The 10,620-nt window shown below is 54.4% G+C and overlaps 2 protein-coding genes across 7 annotated transcripts in view; one reads left to right on the top strand and one right to left on the bottom strand.

The window, feature by feature from the left end:
* Positions 1 to 6,369, top strand: part of Med24 (mediator complex subunit 24) — a 28,459-nt gene extending 22,090 nt beyond the window's left edge. For all 3 annotated transcript variants that reach the window (XM_042673705.1, XM_042673704.1, XM_042673706.1), the window contains 7 exons: positions 1,855 to 2,119; positions 2,375 to 2,556; positions 2,762 to 2,852; positions 4,117 to 4,216; positions 5,308 to 5,388; positions 5,645 to 5,793; positions 5,904 to 6,369. In XM_042673705.1, the coding sequence (XP_042529639.1) occupies positions 1,855 to 2,119; positions 2,375 to 2,556; positions 2,762 to 2,852; positions 4,117 to 4,216; positions 5,308 to 5,388; positions 5,645 to 5,793; positions 5,904 to 6,020 (985 nt within the window). In that variant the 3' untranslated portion in view covers positions 6,021 to 6,369. The remainder of the gene's footprint in view (positions 1 to 1,854; positions 2,120 to 2,374; positions 2,557 to 2,761; positions 2,853 to 4,116; positions 4,217 to 5,307; positions 5,389 to 5,644; positions 5,794 to 5,903) is intronic.
* A 2,399-nt stretch (positions 6,370 to 8,768) lies between these two features.
* Csf3 (colony stimulating factor 3) lies at positions 8,769 to 10,302 on the bottom strand. 4 transcript variants are annotated; one of them, XM_042674117.1, is made up of 5 exons: positions 10,263 to 10,302; positions 10,012 to 10,172; positions 9,537 to 9,644; positions 9,269 to 9,415; positions 8,769 to 8,933 (listed from the first exon to the last, which is right to left on the bottom strand). In XM_042674117.1, the coding sequence occupies exons 1-5, from the start codon at positions 10,300 to 10,302 to the stop codon at positions 8,769 to 8,771; spliced, it is 621 nt and encodes a 206-aa protein (XP_042530051.1). The 4 variants fall into 4 exon arrangements, with proteins under 4 accessions (XP_042530051.1, XP_042530050.1, XP_042530053.1 ...); XM_042674116.1 differs by having other exon boundaries at positions 9,537 to 9,646; positions 10,005 to 10,172; XM_042674119.1 differs by lacking the exon at positions 9,537 to 9,644.
* Positions 10,303 to 10,620: the final 318 nt, after the last annotated feature.

Below are 10,620 nucleotides of genomic sequence, written 5' to 3' on the forward strand. Positions count from 1 at the left end.
GCTCTTGTTACCTTCCTGACACTGCTCATTCATTCGCTTCCTCCTCACTCAGACCCTTCATTCCAAGTACTGACCAGCCATGCTGGCGTGGCTCTGGAGATCTGGCATGTTGAGAGTGCCAAGACCCTCGTGTTCCCCTCCCCCCATTCTTAGCCACACATTCGTGGGCTGGGCTCAGTGAGCATTTAGTGTGTCTCTGTATCAGGAGTGGGGATTTTTCTTTGTTTTTTGGTCCTGGTCCTGGGGCTTGAACTCAGGGCCTGGGCACTGCCCCTGAGCTTTTATGCTCAAGGCTAATGCTCTACCACTAGAGCCACAGCTCCACTTTCAGCTTTTCTGTTGCTCAAGTGGAGATAGGAGTCTCATGGACTTTTCTGCTCAGGCTGACTTTGAACTGTGATCCTCAGATGTCAGCCTCCTGAGTAGCTAGGATTATAGGCATGAGCTACCGGCACCTGGTTGTCCTGAGTGTCTTAATCCAGCATCTTCTGTGTGCCTGGAGTGCCGACCCCAAACAGCTCTGACTTTTGTCCTTAAAGAGCTCCTGTTTTGGAGCGCTAGCTGAGCAGAGCAGTAGAGGCTTATCTTGCTGTTGCTGCGGGGGAACTGTGAACCATCTGTAGGTTGTGGGGCCTTCATTGCCCAGCTGTCTTCAGAAGCATTTCGTGCGCTGGCTCTTCAGGGGCTTGCAGGACCTTTTTTTAAAATGTGACAAGAAACACATGACAGAAAATGTATAGCATCTTCACCAACTATGCATGTAACAGTTCAGTAGTATGGCGTATATTCACAGTATTGGGAAACAAAGCTCCAGAATTTTTCATCTTGCAAATCCGAAATTACACTCACGAAGTAACTTCCCCTCTTTCCCCCCCTTCCAGTCCCTGGCAACCTCTATGCTACTTTCTATTCTTATGAGCCCGGCTACTTTAAATGCCTCCTATAAGCAAAGTTAGGCAATATTTGTCTTAGTGTAATTGACTTACTTCATTCCACATAATTTCCTCAAAGTTCATTCATGTTGTAGCATGTGACTGGATTTCCTTTCTTTTTAAGACTGAGTAATATTCCCATGGTCCATCTGTGCCGCATCGCGGTTATCTATTCAGCTTTTAGTGGCCACTTGGCTTGCTTCCTCCCCTTGGCTGTTGTGAAGTGTGTGGCTACGGGTACAATCACATGTGCTTTCCCCTTGCTCCCTTTCCTCCTCCATTCTCCCTCCACAAGTCATAGACCATTTGTTCTGTCACCGACCATCCTAAGCCACCTAAGGCCTGTTGGGTCAGAAATAGTAGGGAATCCGTGGCTGTTGGGCAGTCACAAGGTGGCTCCGAATCTCAGCACCATCCCCCATCTGTCAGCATTCCAGGCAGCTAGTTCTCACACCCGGCCTGCCTTCAGCCCAGGACACTCCTGAGAAGATTCCTGGACATACCTCTTTATTTGTCCAGCTACCCAGAGCCGGGAAGAGTTCTGTGGGGCAGCCCTCGGGCCTCTCCTGGAAGTCACAATTTATTTTGGGAGGAGGCCAAGGCTGGGCGGGGACCCCCCCCCCCCAGCACTCAGTACAGGGGAAGTGATTATGTTTATTTATGACAGTTGGCAGGGCCTGGGCCTGGGGGATGGGAGGGAACATGGGAGCACATTGTAGGAGCCACCGAGGGGAAGATGGCTTCTGTCCTGTGCCTTTCATAGGTGTCGTGCACAGTGGTGAGAGCCAGCCTGGTGAGGAGCAGAGCTTAGGGCTGTCTCCTCCTCAGATGAGAATAGGGGTGAATTCTCCAGGAGTGCTTCTGTAACCCAAGTCCAGGGAAGAATGTGGCTTTCCTGTCCCCCCCACCCCCTTGCCCCCAGAGTGGTGATCATGAGCTCGATTCTGGAGCACATGTGTGCGGACGTGCTCCAGCAGACAGCCACCCAGATCAAGTTCCCTTCTGCTGGGGTGGACACCATGCCCTACTGGAACCTGCTGCCCCCCAAGCGCCCCATCAAGGAGGTGCTGATGGACATCTTTGCCAAGGTGCTGGAGAAGGGCTGGGTGGACAGCCGCTCCATCCACATCCTTGACACGCTGCTGCACATGGGGGGTGTCTACTGGTTCTGCAACAATCTGATTAAGGTACTTGGGGGCTGCTACATACACTGAGCCTGGCACCTAGCCTGGCTTCTCCGAGGCTGTTTGGGAGCTGGGTGGTCTCCGGGGATAGAGCGGCAGTGATCTCGCCTGATCTCGAGGCTGGGAAGTGGAGTGAGGGATACAACAGGACCTGGGCCCAGACACACCTGCCCAGAGAGCCAACAGGAATGGTCGGGGTGTCAGAGCCCCCAGATTAGGGCCCTCAGCACCTCAGCCACCTGCTCACCTGTCCCGCAGGAGCTGTTGAAGGAGACGCGCAAAGAACACACGCTGCGGGCAGTGGAGCTGCTCTACTCCATCTTCTGTCTGGATATGCAGCAAGTGACGCTGGTCCTGCTGGGACACATCCTGCCCGGCCTGCTCACAGACTCCGCCAAGTGGCAGAACCTCATGGACCCTCCCGGCACTGCGCTGGCTAAGTAGGATTCTTCCCAGAGTCTGCCTAGCTTCCAGCCCTGGACCCCAGCTCCTTGCCACCCAGTCAGGCACCCTGGCGTGGAACCGCCACAGGAAACTAGGCTGTTCAAAGCCATAGATAGTCATTCCTAAGTATGGACATGGAGGCCTTCTTGGGGGGTGGGAGGTGGGGTCTAATGGTACCCTCTTCCTGGAATCCTTTGCCAGACTAGCTGTGTGGTGTGCCCTGAGTTCTTACTCTTCCCACAAAGGACAGGCGTCCTCCCGCCAAAAGAAGAGACACCGGGAAGACATCGAGGTAGGCCTGCTGATTACTTGTTCCTGTGTGTGTTCAGCAGGTGTTTTCTTTTTCTTTTTTCTTTTGGTTGGTCATGGGGCTTGAACTCTGGGCTTGGGCACTGTCCCTGCGCTCTTCAGCTCAAGGCAAACACTCTACCGCTTGAGCCACGGTGCCACTTCTGGTTTTCTAGTGGTTTATTGGAGATAAGAGTCTCACGGAGGGGGCTGGGAAGGTGGCTCAGTGGTAGAGCGCTTGCCTTGCATGCCTGAGACCCTGGGTTCGATTCCTCAGCACCACATAAGCCGGAAGTGGCGCTGTGGCTCAAGTGGTAGAGCGCTAGCCTTGAGCTGAAGAGCTGAGGGACCCAGGCCCAGAGTTCAGGCTTCACGACCGGACCCAAAAAAAAAAAGAGTCTCACGGACTTTCCTGCCCAGGCTGGCTTTGAACTGTGATCCTCAAATCTCAGCCTCCTGAGTAGCTAGGATTACAGGTGTGAACCAGCGCGCAGCTGGGTGTTTTCTTTTCTTTTTTTCTTTTTTTTCTTGTCGGTCGTGGGGCTTGAACTACTGGGCCTGAGTGCTGTCCCTCCGCTCTTCAGCTCAAGGCAAGCACTCTACCACTTGAGCCACAGCGCCACTTCTTTTTTATTGTGAAAATACTCTACAGAGGAGTTACAATTACATGAGCGAGATAATGAGTACATTTCTTATCAAGCATTGTAGCCTCCTCCTTTGTTTCCCCTTCCCATCCCTTCCCATCCTCCCCCCGCCCCCCCACCCAATCCTCCCTGTCCCCCCCCCCCCCCCCCCCCGTCGCCCTCCCTCCTCCCCCCCGAAAGTTGTAAAGTTCATTTTCGACATAATGACTTGTACCACAGTGCCACTTCTTGTTTTCTGGTGGTTCATTGGAGATAAGAGTCTCGGTCTTTCCTGCCCGGGCTGGCTTTGAACCACAGTCCTCAGATCTCAGCCTCCTGAGTAGCTAGGGTGACAGGCGTGGGCCACCGGCGCCCGGCATCGGCACGTGTTTTCTGAGCAGTGGGCCATGAGGCTCTGCCCTCCGCTGTGTGGGGCCTGGCTAGCCCAGGTTTGGAGAAGTGGTTGCTATGGGACCCCACACTGCCTGCCAAGGTCCTGTCTTCTAACTGGGGTTTGGGGTGGGGAGAAGAGAGAGGAATCTGCTCACTGGTGGTGCCCATCCGTGAGCTGTGGGGAGTTGATTTCCCCCCCATAGCTGGAAATGTGGGGAGTCGGGCATGATGGCGACCTTCCTGCCCCCCCAGGATTACATCAGCCTCTTCCCCCTGGAAGACACACAGCCCTCAAAGCTGATGCGGCTCCTGAGCTCCACTGAGGATGATGCCAACCTTCTGTCAAGTCCGAGTGAGTACGTGGGAGGGCTGGGCTGCTTCCTGCCGGGGACCCCTGACCCGCTTCTGCATGAAGACGCCTGGCCTGTCAGAAGATGTGGCAGAAGCTTGTGTCATTCTGTCCCACGGGAGCTGCACTGTTGTCTCTCCCCAGAGAGTGAAGCTCTCCTGCCCAGAGCCCTGCAGCCCCAGTTGTTCCTGCGCCCGCCCTCAGTCACCACAGTGTTGAGGGGTGACAAGCACCCAATGAGTTCACAGCCCCAGTACAGCCTGTGCCATTGACTCACCTGCTCCACCTTCCTTCCTTCCTTCCCTTGAAGCATGCCCTGCGGCCTGGAGGAGACCCAGCTGGGACCTGGGGTGACTCACACACCCCCTTCCTAACTGGAGAATTTCCCTTCCAGCTCTGATTCTCTGAATGTCATTTCCTTCATTGTCTTCCCCTCCCCTCCTCACCACACTTCTGCCAAGAGACTCCATATTTATGTGCTGTTTAATTTTTCCTCATTCCAGAGGTTTCTCCAGAGCCTAGAAATTTTCTCTGGGGCTTATTGGGGACTGAGATCCACACTTAAGCAGAAAAGATGCTGGGTCTGCCGCCTATAAACCCATGGCCCTTCGCTAGGCCCTTAAGCAAATCCAAGTCTTAGTTTTTTTTCTGGTCTGTATGATGGAGCATCGAGAGGGTTCAGTGGCCTCATGCAAAGATTGCTCCTGCCCTGTGTTGCTCACGTGGTTTTAGCTCTTCCCCCATCTTTTTTTTTTTTTTGCCAGTTCTGGGGCTTGAACTCACCAGGGCCTGTGCACTGTCCCTGATCTGCTTTTGTTCAAGGCTAGCACCTTACCACTTGAGCCACAGTGCCACTTCTGGCTTTTTCTGTTCATGTGGTACTGAGGAACCAAATCTAGGGCTTCGTGCATGCTAGGCAAGCACTCTGCCACTAAGCCATCTTCCCAGCCCTCCCCTATCTTCTTATGGGGGTCCTGCTGTGCATCTTGGTCCACGAATCACACCCAGGCTCTGCAAGCATGCATATCCCTAATGGCAAGTGAGAGGGTAGGAAGCGCTGGTTCTGAGTTCAGTTCCCTTCTGCCTCATCACAGCTGACCGGTCCATGAACACCTCTCTCTCGGCCTCCCAGCTCCACACAGTCAACATGAGGGACCCTCTGAACCGAGTGCTGGGTAAGTCCTGCCAGCTTCTCCTGAGCACAACTGGAGGTGGAGCCCTGGCTGGAAGGGTCTCCCAAAGTCCCTTACTTCCCTCCAAGCAGCCCCCACCCCCCTCCTCCACCTTCCCTAAGTATTGGTACTGCTTCTCTCCTGCCTTCCTCCTGCCCTTCCTCTGATCTCCCCATGCGGAGTGCGCTTAGTGCTTCCTCCTTTTCCCTTATGGAGGCTGACCTGTTCTCAGGGAACACTTCTGTCCCTCCCTGCACAGCCAACCTGTTCCTCCTCATTTCCTCCATCCTGGGCTCACGCACCGCTGGCCCCCACACACAGTTTGTGCAGTGGTTCATGGAGGAGTGCGTGGACTGCCTGGAGCAGGGCAGCCAGGGCAGCATCCTGCAGTTCATGCCCTTCACCACCGTGAGTACCAGGGGACAAGGGCAGCAGGCAGGGCAGAGGTGGGAGAGGCCTTTCTCCTGGGACTTCACCCCTCATGCGCTCCCCTGTGTTCACATGTCTGTCTGTGGCAGGTGTCGGAACTAGTGAAGGTGTCTGCCATGTCCAGTCCCAAGGTGGTTCTGGCCATCACAGACCTCAGCCTGCCCCTGGGCCGCCAGGTGGCTGCCAAAGCCATCGCTGCACTCTGAGGAACTTGGAGTGGCTGCAGCTGTGGCTGGGGAGGGACTCAGACATAGTACTCCAGAGAGAACTGTGAGGAGAGTGGGCCACCATCTTCTATCCTGCATATCTACATGATGGCAGTTGGCAGACTCTGCCCACTCCTGACTTCTGACTTCAAGGCATCTTGCAGTTGATTTTGTAACATCCCTTCCCTTCTGCCAGTTCCTGAAGGGTATGGTAGCAGGGTCCCAAATGCTGACCCACCCTGAGGGAGGAACTTTGTAGATGCATAGTGTATACATAAGTCTATTTTTGTAACATCCAAGGAGGCCACCTGGGCTCATTTGTTAATAAAGGTCCCTGTGGATGCTGTGACTTTAAGTGCTTTACCTGCGCCTGTCCTCCCCCTGTCCTTCCCCTGTGTTCCGGGTTCTGGGAGGGGTTCAGTCCTGTGGTGAGGAAGAGGCAGAGGCCAGGGCCCAGGTACTCTTTGTGCATTTGTTTACTGGGCAGGGCAGGGACCGGATGGGGCAGATTGAGAGCAGCTTCCTTCAGCAGACCCTACTGGGGTAGTGGAGAATCAACCCTGCCTTCTCCCCTCCCCTCCCCTCCCCAACAAAAAAGGAACAGGATGGGGTCAGGAATGTGGCTTAGTGGTAGAATGCTGCTTGCCTCACATGCATGAGGCCCTGAGTTGGATTCCTCAAAACCACATACACAGAAAAAGCTGGAAGTGGTGCTGTGGTTCAAGTGATAGGAGTGCTAGCCTTTAGCAAAAGCAGCTCAGGGACAGTGCCCAGGCCCTGAGTTCAAGCCCCAGGACTGGAAAAAAAAAGGGGGGGGGCAGGTTCTGGTAGAAGGCCCCACAGGTGTTGGGGCATGTGTCCTGCTTTTTTTTTTTTTTTTTGGTGCCAGTCCTGGGACTTGAACTCAGGGATTGGGCACTGACCCTGAGTTCTTTTGCTCAAGGCTAGCACTCTTCCACTTGGAACCACTTCTATTCTGTTTCCTGATTAGTTGGAGAGAAGAAAGAGTCTCACAGACTTTTCTGCCCATATTGGCTTCCATCCTCCATCCTCAGATCTCAGCCTCCTGAGTAGCGAGGATTACAGGCGTGAGCCACCAGCGCCTTGCAGACGTCCTGCTCTTTAGTCTAACCCTGCCCAGTCTGATGGCCCTGATTTCCATCTGTGCCTTCCAGAAAAGGCTGTGGGGGTAAGGGGAAGAGCTTAATAGCCTTTCGCTGCTACTGAACTCTTCAGGTGTGAGGCTGAGAAGCCACATGGGTAAGGGGACAGAAGGGTGGCCAGCCTCTCCCAGACCCCTTGGGAGCCTTCAGTGGAGGTGTGCCTCCGGCTCTGGCCCACTATTCCAGTTGGTTTTCTCCAGCCGGGAAGGCTGAGCCCAGGGCTGGGAGACTTCTGCTGGGGCGTTCTTTGTTGGTGGGCTCCACAAGCCAAACCTGGAGTTCTGCCTCAGTGGTCACTTCAAGTTCAGCTTCCTGTCGGTGAAAGGCACTTCACCTTTGTGGGGGTGTTCAAGTGTGTGGCACAGGGCAAACATTTGCCCTTGCTGTAGTCCATGTCCAGCCTGGTGGCCCAACCCAGCCACTTCTGTTTTGACCTGTGATCTGTCTGCCTTTGTCTTCCCCAAGAAGCTGTGGTTCTTTTCCCTGCCATATCTCCATGTAGCCCAGCATCTGTGCCAAGGGGGCATCGCAGGTGATGCAGGCTAAACATCAACTGTTGGGTGAGTTGGAGGACCCTTCTCCCTACCCTCTGCCCTCAGCTGCCATTTACCAGTCTCTACCCCACACCAGCTGGATACAAGGAGGAGGAAGAACATATATTGGAGACCAAGACTTTATTCTTTCCACATTTAGTTACAGTAAGGAAGGGGGAGGGGAAGGGAGAATGTACAGTCATGCTTGCTCCCCACACGATTCCCCATCTTTCCCTCCCATGTGCCAGTCGCAGCCTGACAAGGCCCTGAAGAGACTGCCAGCCTCGTCAGCCACAGGGCAGCTGCACCCACTGCCTGAGCTTGTGCTGGGAGGCACAAAGAAAACTCAGAGCAAGTGCCAGGCCAGGCTTCCCTGCTGTATCGCCTTTGCTCCTGCAGGGACTTAATCCCCTGGGACAGGGATGTGAAGGAATGCAGGACCTGACTGAGAAGTCAGTCCAGTTGAGAACACTGATGTTTAAATATTAAACAGGGATGTATGGTCTCCCACGTGGGAGACCTCCTGGTACTCCCCAGGGTCCCCAGAGGGGAGAGGACTCACTGTGGCTAGGGAGTAGTGTCAGGAATCAATACCTGGTATTTACTTATTTACCTCCCAGTCCAGAGGACTAGAGGACAAGAGAACAAGAGCTTTTTCTTGCTGCTACAGGCAGAAGAAAGAAACTCAGAAGATGAAGGACTTAGAAGCTGACTCCATCCTCACTTCCCTAACTTTAAATAGTGGGCTTAAATAAGTATAAATATTAAATAGAGATAAATAAGCCAGGCGCCAGTGGCTCACGCCTGTAATCCTAGCTACTCAGGAGGCTGCAATCCAAGCATTGTGTGATGGTTTGAAGCCAGCCTGGCAGGAAAGTCTGTAGGACTCTAATCTCCAACTAAGCACCAAAAAAAGCTGGAAGTGGAGCTGTGGCTCAAATAGTAGAGAAAAAGCCATTACCCAGACCCTGAGTTCAAACCCCAGTACCAGTACCAAAAGACCAAGAAGAAAATAAATAGAGATAGATACACTGGAGGGGAAAGCTCTGTGCTCAGGGCTTAGTGAGGTAGCGCAGAACTCGATATGCTAGCTCCAGGAAGTTCTGCAGGTTGGAGATGACCAGGACACCCCCTGCCCGGCGCTGGAAAGCAGAGGTGAAAGCTGGCATGGTGCCCTGGATAGGCTTCACCTCAGGGGCCACCCCGAGGTCTTCCATCTGTGTGGGGGGGGGAGATGAGAAGTTAGGGGCTGCGGGTCCCACTGTGGATGCTCACACTTGCTAATGGGTGGTGCCAAGACTTGAACCTAGGTTTATCGCAAGGTCCTGAGATCTTACTCTGTCCATACCTTGGGCTGGGAGGACAGGAAGGAAGGAGAGTAGCAGGAGTGGCCTGAATACAGGGACACCTTCCCCCTCCCCTCCAAAAAACAACACATGTTTTGGGGAATGCTTCCATCTCAACCCCAGTTAGCTTCCTGGATGTTGGGCAGTGGTGTGGTGGTGGCGTGACCCAGCTTGATTCTTATCCTCACCCCTGCTATAAGGCTCACCTGCTGCCAGATGGTGATGGCAAAGTTAGTGACATCCAGCTGTAGCATATCCAGGGCTGGCGATACCTCAGCAGAAATCCCTGCCAGAGCCTGTAGGAGACTCTGATAGAGGACGAGGCCACTGTGGAGTTGGCTCAGGCAGCCCTCCTGGAGACAGAGTAGAATTAGGCTGTGCCACTTGGTATAGGGCACCCCCTTTACATGCCCAGGTAAAGGGGTGTGGTCTACCTCTCCTTCCTCCCTCTGCCCTCATCACCCTTCCACTCACCAGCTGCAGGCCCTGGCTGGTACAGCTGCTCAGGGGAGCGTGAGGGATGCCCAGAGAGTGGCCGAGCAGCGCCAGCTCCTCGGGGTGGCACAGTTTGTAGGTGGCGCACTGGGGAAGGAAAGGAAAGAAAGGATCTTGAGTCACTGAGGACCGGCTACTGTTCTTTCCCTCTTTCTTGCCTTCTTCTTGGCCCTCTCCTTGGCTCATTCTGTTTGGCCCCCTGCCCCTTTGCCCTGGGCCCAGCCTTCCTGACTGTGGGGTCTCCTTGATGGTCCTGGCCAGAACCCCATCACCATTCCCACCAGAGAGGGTCCTGCCTTTACCTCCTCTAGTTTTCTTTTGGCCCGTGTGCCTCTCTCTCCCTATGTGCCTTTCCTGATGACACTTTCCCATGAGTACTCATCCTTCTCCTCCCCTCTGGGCCTTCTCCTGGGGTCTTCTGTCCTCCCCTCCCCCACCCCAGGCTCCCACTCACCAGCACCTCCAGCAGCTCAGTGCCCTCAGCCTGGATTTTTCTCACTTGCTCCAAGGACTTGAGCAGGAAGCTCCGGGGAATGGGCAGGGCACTGGCAGGGCTCAAGGGCACAGCCTCTTGCCCGGTCCACAGTGCACTATGCCACAACAGCAGCTGCAGGGCTGAGAGCAGATGGGGCTCAGATGGGGCTCAACAGAGGCTCGGCACTCCTACCGTCCTCCCACAGCCAGGCAGGTAGCCAGGGCACTCACCCATCAGCTGCACGGGGCTCTGAGTAGCAAGTTCTGCCATGGGTCCTGGGAAATCTGTGCTGCAAGCTCTGGGCTCTGAGAAGGCCCCGTTTCAGGGGCCTTTATACATAAACCCTTGGAGTCTGGGGAGGAAATTACCTGGGCTTGTGGCAACTAAGGCTTAGTAATAACTTCCTAGGATTTATGCAAATTTGGTGTCCAGGACAATGCAGGGGGGGTGGGACCAAAAAAAAACGTTGTTTGCGAAAGTTTTGTGAAATGATGGAATCTCTCATTCTGCCTTGGCATCCTCTGGTCCCCCTCAAGCTCTCTTCCTCCCCTCCAGCCCCACCCAGGCCCACAGCTGACCCCATATGTT

The sequence above is a fragment of the Dipodomys spectabilis genome, unplaced genomic scaffold (assembly GCF_019054845.1).
Source record: "Dipodomys spectabilis isolate Male_0828 unplaced genomic scaffold, ASM1905484v1 ptg000018l, whole genome shotgun sequence".
NCBI classification, from domain to species: domain Eukaryota; kingdom Metazoa; phylum Chordata; class Mammalia; order Rodentia; family Heteromyidae; genus Dipodomys; species Dipodomys spectabilis.

Bases quoted from the DNA above. Each gene is read 5' to 3' on its own strand.
- Csf3 (XM_042674116.1), bottom strand. From the start codon at position 10,302: ATGGCAGAACTTGCTACTCAGAGCCCCGTGCAGCTGATGG. The intron at 9,647-10,004 runs GGAGCCTGGGGT...CTTTCCTTCCCC, and splicing joins GCTGGAGGTGCTGGTGAGTG to AGTGCGCCACCTACAAACTG. The intron at 8,934-9,268 runs GTGAGCCTTATA...CCCCCCACACAG, and splicing joins CCATCACCATCTGGCAGCAG to ATGGAAGACCTCGGGGTGGC.